Source organism: Heteronotia binoei, chromosome 21 (assembly GCF_032191835.1).
Source record: "Heteronotia binoei isolate CCM8104 ecotype False Entrance Well chromosome 21, APGP_CSIRO_Hbin_v1, whole genome shotgun sequence".
NCBI lineage: Eukaryota > Metazoa > Chordata > Lepidosauria > Squamata > Gekkonidae > Heteronotia > Heteronotia binoei.
The window spans coordinates 79517117-79533260 of NC_083243.1; the positions used below are offsets into that span (position 1 = coordinate 79517117).

The 16144-nt window shown below is 41.5% G+C and overlaps 1 protein-coding gene and 1 long non-coding RNA gene across 2 annotated transcripts in view; both read left to right on the plus strand.

The window, feature by feature from the left end:
- The window catches only part of LOC132590295 (uncharacterized), a 394082-nt gene that overhangs the window by 100497 nt on the left and 277441 nt on the right, over window positions 1–16144 (plus strand). The gene's annotated exons all lie outside the window — the stretch shown is intronic.
- RTF1 (RTF1 homolog, Paf1/RNA polymerase II complex component) overlaps window positions 1–16144 on the plus strand; it is a 70153-nt gene that overhangs the window by 968 nt on the left and 53041 nt on the right. The window contains exons 2-4 of the mRNA XM_060263312.1: window positions 11778–11888; window positions 13183–13330; window positions 15404–15605. Of these exons, the coding sequence (XP_060119295.1) occupies window positions 11778–11888; window positions 13183–13330; window positions 15404–15605 (461 nt within the window). The remainder of the gene's footprint in view (window positions 1–11777; window positions 11889–13182; window positions 13331–15403; window positions 15606–16144) is intronic.

Consider the following 16144-nt stretch of genomic DNA (forward strand, 5'->3'; position numbering starts at 1 on the left):
AGAGGTGCTTGGTTAGCTTCTCCTATCCATGCCCCTGTGTTGCCTTGAAAGTGTTGACCCTTGTTGCTTAGACTTCCTAGTGCAGCCGGTGAGCATTTTGTAAGTTTGTCTTAGCTTGTTGCAGGGTGCAGTCGTTGCTTCGGGTGAGTGGGCTGAGATCTGTTTCCCTGTGGCACAGCCTTTAATTAGTACAATGCTTTTTTTCCTGTTTGCCTTAACACATCTAAGGCGCATAGATCTTGAGGGGCAAGTAAGCTGCTTCTAGTCTGTCTCTTGTCCATTTGAACCTGGAGATGGCAGCAGTGTCAGACAATTACTGCCACTTGGAAATCAGTTGTTCAGCAGTACTTCTGCTAGTTGTACGTTCAAAATTTATATGCACAGCAAATACTGTTGATTGAAATGGAACTAGCACTGTGTTCTTAAGATACATGTACGTGAATAGTGTCTGGTGGTATTTTGCAGAGCTCTTTTAGTTTTGATCATTCCAGATATGTTAGTATATAGCAGCAAAATAAGACAGGAGTCCAGTGGCCTGTTAAAGACTAACAAGAAGCATTCTGTTGTAAGCTTTCGTGAGTCGAAGCACATTCCACCTTAAAGTTTTCATCTGTTATGCAGATAACATTTATACTAAAAAGTGTAAACAAAAGATCTCTTTGGAACATCTTCCCTGTACCTCTTCTGCCTTTCTGTTTTGTAGCTTTTGTTACAGATGTATCTGGCTAGTGGATGAAAATTGTATGCATTTGACTCATGAAAGATTGTAATGGAAATAATTTAGTTTGTCTTTAAAGTGCTATGGAACTTCTGTTTTATTTCCCTTAAGTGTGTGAACTTAAGATCTTTGGTTATATGTGTTTAAACAAGTAGTTTTTGATGTCATGGCAGTGGATTGTACATGGAACTGGAAAGGCAGAACCTAAAGCTTAACCTTTCTGTTTAGGCTGAGGCAGACAAGTTCATAGGGCCAGGCAACACATTTGAAGCATAGTATGAAACTGCATAATAGAACTATAGGCTTCAAAAACCCAGCACATTTGGTAGCCTGTCAGGAAAAGTCCATTCAAGTGCAGTTACGATGTGGAGTTAACTGCCTTGTGGTCCATCTCTGTGTGCTATTCCTCAGTAACTTTTTTTAAATGGAAAGATTGGGCAGAATAGGCTACAGGAGGGGGAGCAGAGCTGAGTGAAGAAAACTGAGTACTAGCTTCCTTGGACCTTTGTATTGTATATCTTCATACTTAGACCTTTATATTTATTCTATAATATGATTTATGTAGATATTTTGTAATCATGTTTTAGTTCTTAATTTTTTTGTCCAACCTGCAGGATATTCATTGTGGTTATTCTAAATTAGCATAAGCAAAGCTGTTTATGTTACATATTTGCTTGCTAGCCTTTGAGCTCAGTATATTTATACATGGGCCTGCTTGTCATCTGTCTTATTGCAGAGGTATTTGTCTTGTTGTGGCATAGCAGGCCTTTTTGATTGTAGGCTGATGTGCCCAAGGTGTCAAAAAGACAATAGCAGAGTTAAGTATAGATAGTCTGCTGTTATAAGTACAGTCCTATAAGTATTTGAGCATTGAATTTAATTATTCTGGTAAATGGACTGCACATCTCCAGCATGCACACCAAATAATCTGCTCAAATAGTTGCTTAGTTCTATTATGTCAAATGTGAATGTTACATTCCTGCTGCAGTTCATGTATCTAAAACCAAACTGGTGCTTTGTCTACTTTATAGAGTACTGGTGGCTTGGTGGATGCAATCCAGACATAGAAAGAATATAGAGCTATTCTGGGACTCCCTAAACATGTAGCAGTGGCAGTTATGAGCCTCGGGTAGGCGTGTTCATTAACAGCAAGTGCAAGTATTGCAGCCATGAACTTCTGGGTATTTGCCTTAGACATGCATCCTCAAGCTTTGCCTCTTTGGTACTGAAAGAAGCATTTGTGAGCAAATGAAATCCAAGAAATTAATTACGCTGGATTTTCTGTCCCCTGTTCTACTGCTTTACATTCTGGAGCTGACCTAGACAATTAGTCAAGCAAAGGATTTGTGATACAGATTATCAGACACTTACACATTGTTCACCTTTAACCTTGGATCTGTACTTTTCAGTATTTGAAAAATGTGCATACTATTTAAAAACCTCAAGCATACCAAAATGTAGGAGAGTTTTTGCATTACCATGTTGTAATGTTTTTCCATCAGGAATCCTTGAGTGCCATTTCAAGGATCAGCTGCGTTCCTTGTGGTGCAGGAGTGATAGAGACTATATCCCGTGTGCTGTTGCTTTGTACTTATTATAGAGGAGTTAGAGGTGATGTAATTGCTCTACTGTTAGCTGTTGCATGCTGCAAACAGCTAATTACTCTTAGTCTTGCTAGGGAGAGTGTACATATTACTGCAAATATGGCTATATTTTTAACATAGCTTTTGAGGCTACTACATTCTAGATGCTGAAAGAATTTAATCAAACTTGTCCAATCAAAGATTTTGTTTAAATTGATGTAATGCTGAAAGAAATAGAGCAAAGCAGTATGCTCTTAAGCAGACTTCATCAGACGATGGTCTGATGAAGTCTGCTTAAGAGCATATGAAAGCTTACATTTTGAATAAAACTTAGTTGGTCTTAAAGGTGCCGTTTGTCTACTGCTTTGTTCTATTGCTTCAGACCAACATGGCTGCTCACTTGGATCTATCTACATGTAATGTCAAAAAGTTTGTTGACCATATAATACAACTGTAAACATCTCAGTGTTAGAAGAAATGATGGGACAATGATATCAATCAGTTCCTTTATGTTAAAATTCTTAAGTTCATGCCTCTAGTACAGGGGTGGCCAAACTTGCTTAACATAAGAACCACATAGAATAAATGTCAGATGTTTGAGAGCTGTAATACAGGAAGGAAGATAGGGAGGTAGAGGTAGAAAGAAAACAACTTAAACTTTAAATGCATTCTTCAAGCTGGCCAGTAGGGCAGTGGGGGCTTCAGGAGCCAGATGTGGCTCCCAAACTGCAGTTTGGCCACCCCTGCTCTAGTACATTTCCTGCTGCGGCGGCTTTTGAGAATTCTATTTGTAGGATGCATTTCAGATTTTATCTTGCCATAGAATTGGGGGGGGGGGATGTATCTTGTGGGCTGTACATTTCTTTGAGTTTTTTAGAAGCTTTTTTTGTTTAACTAAAAGGAATCAAATACCAGTCTATATTCTAAAAAAGGAAACAGCTCCACAATGGTGGAAAAAATTCACATAGTTGAATTCCATCTTCATACTTCTTGCTTCAAAGTGCTATTTTAAAAGTCCATGGTTGAAGATGTTCATCAGTAAAAGGGTCAATACTATATAAATATTGTTTGTAATATATCTGTTTTGTTAAATATGCGATTTTCCAGGGTTTCCTAAACTCCCCCCCCCCCCCATGGCCCGATTATTTTTACACTTCTCCTTTGTGGCCCACTAAAATTTGGGGGTGGAGACAGGAGACAGGAAATGATGTACAACATGCTTAAAACTCTTGCAATATGTTGTTTTGGAAAGGTAGAAGAGTAGTGGGATTTTGCAATGCAATTTTAAAAATAAAACAAAGAAAAAGCACAAGGATCACACAGCAGAAAACTAAAAATACAAAATGCTCTCAGCCTGGGAAAACATGAATTGGCAGGCAGGAAGGAAGGAAGGAGAGTGACAGGAGGAAAGAATGACACAGAGAGAGAGACAGACAGAAAGAAAAGACAGGAGAAAAGACTGACTGACAGAAAGAGAGAGAGAGAGAAAGAAGAAGAAGAAGATGATATTGGATTTATATCCCGCCCTCCACTCCGAAGAGTCTCAGAGCGGCTCACAATCTCCTTTACCTTCCTCCCCCACAACAGACACCCTGTGAGGTAGGTGGGGCTGGAGAAGGCTCTCACAGCAGCTGCCCTTTCAAGGACAACCTCTGCCAGAGCTATGGCTGACCCAAGGCCATTCCAGCAGGTGCAAGTGGAGGAGTGGGGAATCAAACCCGGTTCTCCCAGATAAGAGTCCGCACACTTAACCACTACACCAAACTGGCTCTCCAGAAAGAAAGAAAGAAAGAGAAAGAAAGAAGGAAGGAAGGAAGGAAGACGGGAAAAGAGTGACTGACAGAAAGAAGGAAGGAAGATAGGGGAAAAGATTGACAGAAAGAGAGAAGGAAGGAACACAGGGAGAAAGAAAGAAATGACATGGCAGGGCAGGGCATTTCAGGCTTCTCCCCCCCCCCCTTCCTGTACTCAGATTAGTAAAAGGAAGGAAGACAGGAGAAAAGACTGACAGAAAGAGAAGGGGGGAGTGTAAAATAAAGCAAATAGGGTTGCCTTCCTGTGCCCTTCTGGACATTGAAATTGACCTGGGGTGGGGAAGGGCGGGAGGAGGAGGCAGGGGGCAAACTAGGCGTTTGTCTCCCCCTCCCCCATGTTGTGCCTAATTTGGCCCCCCCCCGCTGCCTCCTCCCTCCCTTCTCCACCCCAGGTCAATTACAATAATAATAATAATAATAATACATTTATTTTTGTATCCCGCCCTCCCTCGCCAAAGGCAGGCTCAGGGCGGCTATGTCCAGAAGAAGCTGCTCAGGGTTGTGTAAAGGCTCCCCCCCCCCCCAATCACCTGATCTTCCGGGAAAACGGAGCTCACTCAGCCCAGGCAGGCCAGTGGCAGCAGGAACCAGCCCTGTCCTGAAAAGGCACCGCTGCTGCAGCTTGTGGAGCCAAGCCCCATCGCCAGCCCCTCCCCCAGCAGGATCAGAGGGACACCACGAGGGCCGCTTTGGCAGGCCTGGCCTGATTGGAAGTTATTCGAAGAGCGCGCTGAAGGAAGTGAGGGAGGGACAAAACTCTTCCCCAGTCCACTTTTCAAACAACATGGAATCAGGTAGGGCCGCTGAGCCTCCTCTGATTCCACAGGTGAGGGAGGGGGGCAGAGCACATTGCAAAGCTGGGAAAAGGAAGGGAGGAGACAGGCCCTGGTGGTGGCAGCAAGCCGAGCCTCATCGTGCTGGGGGCGGGGACTGAGCGGCACGTTGCGGTGCTGCGAGGGCAGGAGGGCGGCGTCAGAGAGCAGGGAGTGGTGGCCCAGTTGCAAACAGGCCATGGACCAGTACTGGTCCACAATCCGTGGTTTGGGAACCTCTGCTATATTCCATTCCTTTCCTTTTGTACCCATAGAAGCTCATTGATTCATCAGTCTTGAGCAGCAAAAGACTTTCTTATTTTTTTTATGCAAGGGTTAAAAAGACTGAGACAAATTTTGCTATTGCTAGAGCAGGGGTGGCCAAACTGTGACTCGGGAACCACATGTGACTGTTTCACACATGTTGTGTGGCTCTCAAAGCTGCCAATGCCCCATTGACCAGCTAGGAGAAGGCACTTGTCTCTTTAACTCACTTCTCCAAGCCAGCCAGCAACTTGGAGAATGCATTCAAAGTTAAAGCTTCCTTCCTTCCTTCCTTCCTTCCTTCCTTCCTTCCTTCCTTCCTTCCTTCCTTCCTTCCTTCCTTCCTTCCTTCCTTCCTTCCTTCCTTCCTTCCTTCCTTCCTTCCTTCCTTCCTTCCTTCCTTCCCTCCCTCCCTCCCTCCCTCCCTGACATTCATGTCTTGCTGCTCTTAAACATCTGTTTATTCTGTCTGACTCTTGCATTAAGCAAGTTTAGCCACCCCTGTGCTAGAGTATTCTTACGATCCTTATCACGGAGCAAAAGAGCCAGGGTTTCTGGAGTACAGGGAGGGGGGGACAGTTGGTTGAATAAAGGCTCAATATAGTAACCCCTCATAAACTCAAAAAATCTGCATTCCAGCAGAGCATGAAAGGATATATCAGTCCTGTTAAGGTCACAGGGGGCAGATTCTATAAGTGTAGGGCCTATTCAAAATTCTCCTTTGCAAAACCATTGTAGGTATAATGTTCAGTCTTGCAAGCAGAAAAGCTCTGCAATAACACAGGATTGTAAAATAGTGCATATTGGGGGGGCGGGGTTTAAAGATTTTGAGTAAGATAGACCAAATGTTAGGGGTGAGCATACTCTATGGACTCTCATGTTCAAACTACCATGGTTGATTTCAAAGACTTACTTTTTGATCAGAGAAAATGCTTTTTTTTTTTTCATCTCAAAAATCTGCATTCTAGCTTTCATCAATTTCTCATCCAGGGCTTTCATCCAAGTTGATTTGTGGGTATCCTGATTTAAAGCAGCTAACAAACCATCCTCAGCAAAGAGTTGTTTTAATCTTAGTTTGAAGGCAAAAAGCGATGCTCTTGCTTCCAAGGATATCTGTCCAAATTCTGCCTGTAATACAATGTTTGACACACAGCAGGGGCTATTCAATATTTTCCTTAAGAATTGGTCAATATTATCAGAAATAGCTTTAATCCAAATAGTTGAACCGTAAAGAATGATGGGAATCACTTTCAGATTAAATGGTTGTACTTCTCCAGGAATATACTTCCCTCCCTTGTTGTGAAAAAACCTATTTATAGTGTTTGCGTAAGGTTTGGTTTATTAAGCGCTGTTCTAAACTGAGGGGTCCAAGAAAGGTCTGTTGAGAACAGAACCCCCAAATAGGAGAAGGCCTTTACTTGCTCAATATTGGAACCGTTGAGAGACAATTGAGGCAGGTTCCATTTTCTAGTCTTGGTGAAAACAAGGGTCTCAGATTTAGGGTAGTTAATCACCAAGCTTTCTTGACAATAATTGGAGAAAGATTGCAAGGCCCTTTTTAGTCTGCCACTGGTTTGAGACAAAATCACAGCATTATCTGTGTGAAGCAGAATAGGTACACCAATCTCAGCTAATTTTGGTGGATGGCAATGATCATCAAAAAATGATGCTATGTTGTTTAAATATATGTTTTATACTCATGCATACGCATGAGCATGTAAGCTGCCCTGAGCCCGCTTCGGCGGGGAGGGCGGGATATAAATGGAAATAAATAAATAAAAAGGAGGGTGCCAATAAGCATTTCTGGCTAACTCCATTTTCCAAATTAAGTGGATTGTATTCCATACTTTATACAGCCATTCTGAAACAGTGAGAAAACTTGTGTATTTCTAGTTAATAAATCCAACACTATTTCAAGATCTGTATCTTCAGTCATACCCTTCAGATAGCACAACAAAAATTGCTTTTGGATCTTGGGGTACTTTATAACCTGTAATTTCATGAATTAATTTTAGTATTGAAGTCCAACATTTCTGCACCTCTATAAACTCCACCAAAGTATGAAATTGGTTAGTTCTTGTCGCAGCACATCTTCAGCATATATAAATTGGAAATTTATATGTACATGGTAATTGACATGGCATTAAATATCACCCACACATAATTTTAAATACATTTTCTTTATTTAGATCAATATTTTTGGTATTGTTTTCCAAATCCATTGCCACTCATGCAAAATAATTTCTCCCTCCAGGACTCTTTCCCATTTCACTTTTAGGTACTACGTTTAACAGTAAGTTAGTACTGTTGGCTGTGGACTGAATAGGTAGGCACTGCAAAGTCCAGTGTTCCAAGTTTTTGCTTTCAGAGAACTTTTTCACCAGCTGATGACCAGCAGAGGGACTCTAATGTGCTTGCACAGTTCACATGAGGTACTCGTAGATATCCCCCTGGGTGAATTAAGAGTGCATGCAGCACTCTATAGCCTCACATGATAAAGGGTTGAGATGGGCATGAGAAGCTTGCCTGGCATCTTATTGAAGAACACCTGGTAAGCTTCTTATGGAACCCCAGAGCTCAGGAACTCAGCCTGGTAATCATGGAGATTTCAGAAGAAGCTAGTTGATGTTACCAGGCCTGATCACTTTCATGCCATGCAGAATGTGGAAATACCATGAATGTGGGAATAAAAGCATGTTTACAAGAATTTTGTAGACTTCATCCTGCTTCTTTCATGTTCATATTGTTTGAGGGAGTCCAAGTGATTTCTTAGATGCTGAGGTAATAATACAGGAGTTTAGATCCATCACTGAACTTTTTGAAAAAGTTCAGAAAATCTAATTTGTGTTTTGTTGTTAAAAACCTCACAATTTGGCAACTCTTGTTAGAATTACAGTACAGGAAATCTGAATTGATATTCATTAGCGCTCAGCTGTCTTCTTGAACAGAGTGCAGATTATAAATACTTTAAACGATCACTAAGCACTAGATAAGCTACGTAGCTTGTTAATTTTGTGTGCTGTAACTTTTTTTGAGGGGGAGGGGTGTCCAGGTTGATGAAATAGCCAAGAAAAATGACCTTGCATATGAGCCAGTGTTTTGTGCACCTGGCATACAAATGGTTATATTGGGAGCTAGTGATTGGAGGAGAGTATCAGCAAAAATCACTGTTTATTCTCCAGTGGCAGAACCTGACCAGAGTTAATCTCCATTTGCAGAGAAGGGTAGCAGTAGTTCTGCTTTCATTGTAGATTGCTAATTCATCTTCCATGGCATCAAGTCATGGAAGACTGCTTTGTTTAGTAGGTAATCTTTAGCTGGCTTGATGGAGAGTGGCCTTGTCAATTGTAAGTCTTTCTTAGGGCGTTGTTTCCTCACAACTTTCCACTTTTGTGTTCCTTTTATTCTGCAAGAGGGCTAGAAACTGTTGTTTCACAAATAATGTATGTTAAGAAACTTGCTTTGCTTAGTAGTTTCTTGGCTTTTAAAATCTTTAGTTCAGACTTCTGGACCTAGTAGAAGTTGCAGAAGACCTCTCTTTGGGAACTTAATTAATGATGGCTTGTTTTTTCAGCAAGAGAGATAAGGGGATGAGATGGGCACAGGTACAAGTGAGATCATGGGCGCTTCATGGCTAAGTCCAAGAAGGAGTTTTGCACTTGCATTCCACCTCATTAGCACAAGGAACCCCGGGCATTGAGCTGAATGCTTGCTTAACTGTGGGCATGTACTGGCTGCAAGAATGCATAGTGATGTGCCTTAGCAACACACCTGAATCAAGCTAGCTGAGGGTAGCCTCGCATAAAGTGAGATTATTCATTGTTTATACCTTTGGGTCATACTTTTGGTCATTGTTGTGCCTTGTGTTGTACAAGGTTGTGCCTTTCATGGCCAGAATACCTGTTCTTGGATTTTGGACTCTGAAAGCTTACTTGAATTCTGTGCCTTCAGAAACTTTACCTCAATTCTGTGCCTTCAGTCTGGTCACATAAGATCTGGGTCAGAGGACTAAAGCCTGTATTAGTATTTTAGGGTTAGCTATTTAGATTTTATTATTTTTTCCTTGCTTTGTACTTTTGTTATATCTGTATACCTTTTGCACATTTATTTTAATCATATTAATTATACTTCTGTGGAGTTATTGGGGTTTTGGGGCTTCAGTCTAAAACCAATACTTTGCCCCGCATTGGCTAAAGCTATCCAATTAATGGTTTTTGAACTCAACTTTCAAGTGCTCTATCTTGCAAGGCTGATCTCTTAATACCCTGTAGGGCTGGGGACTCTCTCCCTTGGTCTCCTAGCTGGAAAGGTAGACAGATGGTCTGGTGGTGACTTATTACACTTGGCCATGAGGGTTCACTCCCCAGCACTTTTGCTGTTTCCTGTCCTGTCACTACCTTGACAGTGTATGAAACCGTGTCCTCCTGGCTTTCAGAGGTAGGCAAGAACTTTCATTTTGTCAATGAGATGCTCTTCCGTATAACTAAATCATTGTCTACAGCAGGGGTGGCCAATGGTAGCTCTCCAGATGTTTTTTGCCTACAACTCCCATCAGCCCCAGCCATTGGCCATGCTGGCTGGGACTGATGGGAGTTTTAGCAAAAAACATCTGGAGAGCTACTGTCGGCTACCCCTGGTCTACAGTAGTTGGGCTGAATCCCATGGATCTGTTCTGGTAACAATGGTGGTGCCTTCCACTAGCACAGATGCTTTCTTCTGACAAGTCTGGAACCAAAGGAGAGTTCCACCATAAGTGAATCTATAGGTTCCAGCCCATAAAAATAACATCTTGAGAAAAACTGAGTAAGGGTGAATCTCCAATGTCATTTAAATTTTATGTTGCTGTCTTCTGTTATTGTTTGGAAAACTGGATCCTACTGTTCATGGAAATTGCAATGATAAAGTTCATAGAAGCTGACACAGGAAGAAACAGACTAGATTAGTTCAGTTCTGTTTAGCGGGGAGCTGGCTACCCCTTTCAAGGCAGTAATGTTACTAAACTTTCTGTTAGGTGTTAATTTCTCCCTCTCCTCTAGCAAATTGGAGAGTGAGACAACTGAGGTACAGCTTAGCTGACATCCTGCCTGATCACTAAGGTTTAGTGGTCATAATGACCACACCATAAGTAGTCCCTGCCTATATACATTCACCTATTCCCTTTCCTGTTAGTTTAGTTCTGCGTGACTTCTGAATTTGTGTACCCATACTTAATGCAAAACGTAGCTTGCCCTCACAGTGGTGATTATTGAAGCCGTCCCAATTCAGATGTCATGATGAAGTCAAGTAGCATGGCATATTAACCTAGTACACTGTTGTAATTTTAAATGCTAAATCTATACATTTTAAAGGGTTTTGTTCCTGTCCTACAGAAAGTTCATTGGCATTTTGAAATAATTTTATTTTTCCCTAAGATCTTATTTTTTTTCCTCTTACAAGGCATTCCGTGACTGAAACATTAGCACTTCCTCCATGATTACTTGTATCAGATGCTTGTCTATATAGAATTCTGAAGCAGATATATATATATGTGCTTTAGCTTGCATAAACTATTCCTATGTACTGTGTGGGAGTGTTCCCATGAACAAATTCTAACTTGGCAACTGGCCTACATGTTTTTAGTTATCTAGTCCAGTGACGATATATGGTACATGAATATATGAACGAATGTTTTTAAAATTTAGAATCCAACTGAGAAAATTTGTAAGGATTTTTGACTGACCTATAACATTTCTTTTGTGAAAAGCCCAGCTGTTCATTGTACTCAGTTTTATACTGACTTTGATATGTGTGAAAAACAGTTTATAGCATTGAAAAAATATGTATAATACAGTGTTAGAGACAGAAGATAATAAAAACTGTCTGAAACAAAACCTTTTTATCCATTCTCCAGAAGGTTGGATATTTGCAGGCTTTCATCAAGATGAAAAGCCACAGAGCCACGATGGAAGTAGAAAAGAGAGCCAGTATGGTTCTGCCAAGCATTCGGTTGAGGACGTGCTGGTTGCTGCTGGGCACTTCCATTGCCACTCTGCCCCCTCCTGAGAGATAGTGGTGTCAATGGCTTTTCTTGTGCCATCTCCCCCTGCATTCTGTTTGTTGCTGGTTTTAGTCTGTTCTTAGTTGTTTAATGTCTGTGTTGTACGCTACATTGAGCCCGGCTTGGCAGAGAAGGGCAGTTGAAAAATCCAAATAAATAGTGATTAGAAGTGTTGGACCAATATCTTGGGAGGCCAGGGTCAAATCCCCACTCATGCCATGAAATCTCACTGGGTGACCATGGAGTAGTCACACTCTCTCAGCCTAATTTACCTCACAGGGATGCTAGGATAAAATGGAGGGGAAGAGAGTAATATAAGCCACTTTGGGTCCCAGTTGGTGGAAATGTGGTGTATGAATTAGTAAAATATATAAGATTTATTCTGTGTCTTTGATTTTTTTTTAAAAAAGGGAATAAATTGTACATTGTGCTATATCATTACTAACGTATTTTAAGAGGGTTCTTATTTAAAATACTGTTGTGGTAATTATATCTTAGTCAAAACTAGAAAAGCCTGCTGTAAGATAACTGTGTATTCTGCTTCATCAGGAGCTCTTGTCATTGGCCAAACGGAAACGCAGTGACTCTGAGGAAAAGGAAACACCTGCTAGCAAGCCAACAGCATCATCAGACTCTGAAACTTCAGATAGTGATGATGAGGTAAATGTAGAAAACTAGGTAGCTAATTGTTATTATATTAGCAGTGAGGCTATTACGATGGGTTGTTCTCTATAAATGATTGGTATTGCATTTTATTTATGGGCAGATCTAGATTTAGAAAATACTTATTGGATTTCGATAGGCATTATTGTGGACAGGAGGAATGGATGAGGTAAAAATTTGCAAGATAATGTCTAAAAGGACTTCCATTTTTAGAAGATCTTTAGATATATAAGTATTTGGGATGTATAGGCATTATTTTTCCTTTTGTTAAAGGCAAGCTTTATATTTCTTGTAACTTAAAATATTAAGAAATTCTGTCAAAGGTGCTAAGAAAACCCCCTACATTTAACAGGCAAATACTGACTTGCGTTATGAGGCACACCCTGACATAGATGGCTTAGGCTACCCCAAATTCATCAAATCTCCAAAGCTAAGCAGGCTCAGCCTTGGTTAGTACTTGGATAGGAGACCACCAAGGAAGTTCAGGGTTGCTATGTAGAGGCAGGCAATGGCAAACCATCTCTAAATGTCTTTAGTCTTTAAAACCCTTCAGGGGTGCCTTAAGTCAGCTATGACTTAGCAGATCCATCACCATTCTAAGGCACAAGAATGAAAAATGCAGGGGGAAAACAAAAACAGGAGATACACTTGTTTCAGAGTTAGAGTATACCGGTAGGAGTGTAGTGGTAGTTTAAGATGCTGAAGAAAAGCCTCAAACATGCTTGTTGTAAAGTTGAACAAAACCAGTAAATATTCCATACTGTAGTTTGGGTTCTCAGAACTGCAAACAGAATGCGGAATGGTGTACACAGTATGGGATAGGGGAATGCCAGTGAGCTGATTTCTGATGATTTCCACTTAATCATTGCTCCTCCTACTTGCTCCCATATCACTCCCAGAGGAGTTAAGATTCTTTTGGAGCTACTATATGCTGGAAGAAGAAGGCTGCAGTGGAAGAAGGGAACAGGCAAAGATCCATTCTACGACCTCTGCTCCATGCGTAGTTCTCTAGTTCTATGCTGTGTGTTTTACTAAGAGGTTCTTAATACTTCATGCTTGTTCAAATAGCAAAGTGTCAAAGTGGCATTTAAGTAAGAAAAATAATTTCCTGTAGTTTTGTTTCTAAGCTGCATATAAGTATTTTGTGTTAGTGTGCAAGATCTTTTTTAAAAGAACAGTCTTCTGCACATTGAATATACTTGTTGCGGAAATTGCCAGTAGTTTTAAAGCAATAAAATGACCAAATTTTTCACATGGTGATATATATTTGTTTGCTTCTTTTATTTTACAGTGGACAGTTGGAGGTGCAAAAAACAAAAAAAAGGGGAAAGCAGGGAAAGCTGAGAAAAAAGGAGCCATGAAGAAACAGACAAACAAAACAGCGTCATCAGGCAGCTCTGATAAAGAGAGCTCTGCAGAGAGCTCAGCACCTGAGGAAGGTAAAAAAAACACATGTGTATTGTCAGTAGTGTCAATACCCGTTTTCTATTTGATTTGAAGCAGATTATTTTTGTTTTGGCAGTAGACCGATGTTTCATATTTCTTAGACCCAGAAGTAAAGCAAGAAGGATTTTATTCTTCCCTAAATAAATGCCCTGTGAAGAGCCCCATGGCACAGAGGGGTAAAGCTGCAGTACTGCAGTCGGAGCCCTCTGCTCACGACCTGAGTTCAATCCCAGCAGAAGCTGGTTCAGGTAGTCGGCTCCAGGTTGACTCAGCCTTCCATCCTTCCGAGGTTGGTAAAATGAGTACTCAGCTTGCTGGGGGGAAAGTATAGATGACTGGGGAAGGCAGTGGCAAACCACCCCGTAAAAAGTCTGCCGGGCAAACGTTGTGAAAGCAACGTCACCCCAGAGTCAGAAATGACTGGTGCTTGCACAGGAGGACTACCTTTACCTTTAAATAAATACCAGTAACTTTATGTTCCTTTTTAGTCCTCAGTCATTTCTCCCTCCTTCTGTCAATTTTGGAATCTCCTAGGTCGTTTTCACACTCACCTCCAGCCGGCGCGACCCCCCTCTTCACTGCGCAGGATCTGCGCGGATTTCGCACTAAATGCCGCGGAGCAGCCTTTTGCGCCGGAAACTCCCATCGCAAAAGCCGCTCAAACGTAAATCGCCAAAAAGCAGTTTGGCGTTTGAGCGGCTTTTGCGCCGGGAGTTTCCGGCGCAAAAGGCTGCTCCGCGGCATTTAGTGCGAAATCCGCGCAGATCCTGCGCGGTGAAGAGGGGGGTCGCGCCGGCTGGAGGTGAGTGCGAAAACGACCCTAATGACTGCTGCGACTCCATGCAAATAGTCACCAGCCTGTTACTGTTAGAGATGTCTGGTGTTGTTTCTTTATGCTGTAAAGAATATTGGGTTTCTTTCACACTGCTATTGAAACTAAGAGAAAATGACCTTCTGAATGATATATGGTTAGAGCTTTTGAATCCGTTCTTCCAGCAGATGATATGGTATGCCTGCTTCTTCTTCTTCACTGCAGCTGTTCACATAACATACCTTTTACCCACATGGGTTCCCCAAATCCTTGCATCATCAATACTGACCAGCAACTGCTGGAAGAAGGAGAAGGTGGGTAGATCTGCCACTGAAGAGTTGAGTATACCTAAATCCATCAGATTTCAGTTTACTAGAGGTAATAACTAGGGCTGTGCAAGGTTTTTCTAATCAGTATTTTTTTTGTTCAGGTCTATTGGAGTCCCCCCTCCCCCAATTTCAGGGTTTCTGAAAAATCCCAGATCCCAATACTGGCATTGTATTTGGATCCATGTTTTTTCCCAGAAATCCCAGATTTTGGGGTGTCCAGTAGACCCAAGAAGAAAAAAACTGGGGGGGGGGGAACTGCGGAGAAACCCCCCAAAGTGCTGGCAAAGCAGCAAAAAACAGTTGACAAACAGAGCAGATTCCTCCACCAGCAGCTGGTTTTCTGGGCTTTCTATTGCATTCCTTTTAATTGGGGACGTTTAAAGAGACTGCAGAACACAGCCTGACAAACAGATGCTCCACAGGGAGCAGTAAAAAGCCCAGCAAACATGCTCCTGCCTCTCAGCTATTTTTTGAATCTACCCTAAATATAGCCGCAATTTTTCAAGATTTTTTGTTTATTTGTTTTCCCCAAGAAATCCCAGATATCTTTGGGATGCTGAAATACACTGGAAAAATACCAATTACCAAAATTTCGGGGGTATATTTTCAGCTCGGAAGATCTGAATGCACCCCCCTAGTAATAATAACATAAATGTATTATTGCCTGCCATAATTTACGGTTGGTCAGGGGTGTTCTGTTACCTGTAAAGAAGGTGTGTGTAATTTCCAGATGCATAGTCATTATGGGCAGCATTCTATTGCAAATGATACATCTCTATCTAAAGAGTTTATAGTCCAAATTTTGATGGAGAGTGAAAGGAATGAGGGGAAGAGGGATAAGCGCAAGCAAATAACATAACAATATGTAGTTCACCTGGAGTTTCTTAACTGCATCATCATAGTGAAATCATTCTGGTTTTTTTCAGGTGAGGTGTCAGACTCTGAAAGCAACAGCTGTTCTTCCAGCTCAGATTCTGACTCATCATCTGAAGATGAATTCACAGATGGCTATGGGGAGGACCTTATGGGTGATGAAGAAGACAGAGCTCGGCTGGAACAAATGACAGAGAAGGAGAGGGAACAGGAGTTGTTCAACCGGATAGAGAAGAGAGAGGTGCTGAAGAGAAGGTAAGGTTTGGGTTAGAAATAATTATATATCAGTTTCAAGACACACTCTCTCTGTTTGCAAACACTAAGGTTTCAGTCATAGAACATCTGTCATCCTTATCTATCTCTTACCTGGAGTTAGCTATTAAACAACATGCAGAGCTTGTGCCTGGGAGTTCTTACATGTTTCCAACCATGCAAGATGGAGGTGAAGTAAGATCCTACTGAAGTGAGAACAAGCATTGATTGGTTGATCAGTGAGAGAGGAAGTTGGTGTAAGAGATTATTCTTACGGATTTTTTTTAACCAGATTGGATGGGGGAGCAGGCTGGGGTATCCTTAGAAGTTTATACGTCACGCAGGGGAAACATGTGCTCTGTTGAATCAGGCAAAGGCATAACATTCGGTTTCATAACACGTCCAAAAAACAGAGCACAGAGGCCAAGGCCTTCTCCTGACGTTGCCTCTTAACACTCTATTCAGAGGATTATTGCTTTTGGAGATGGAGCTTCCTGTTAGTTGTCATGGGTAGCTATTGATGGACCTATCCTCTTGAATGT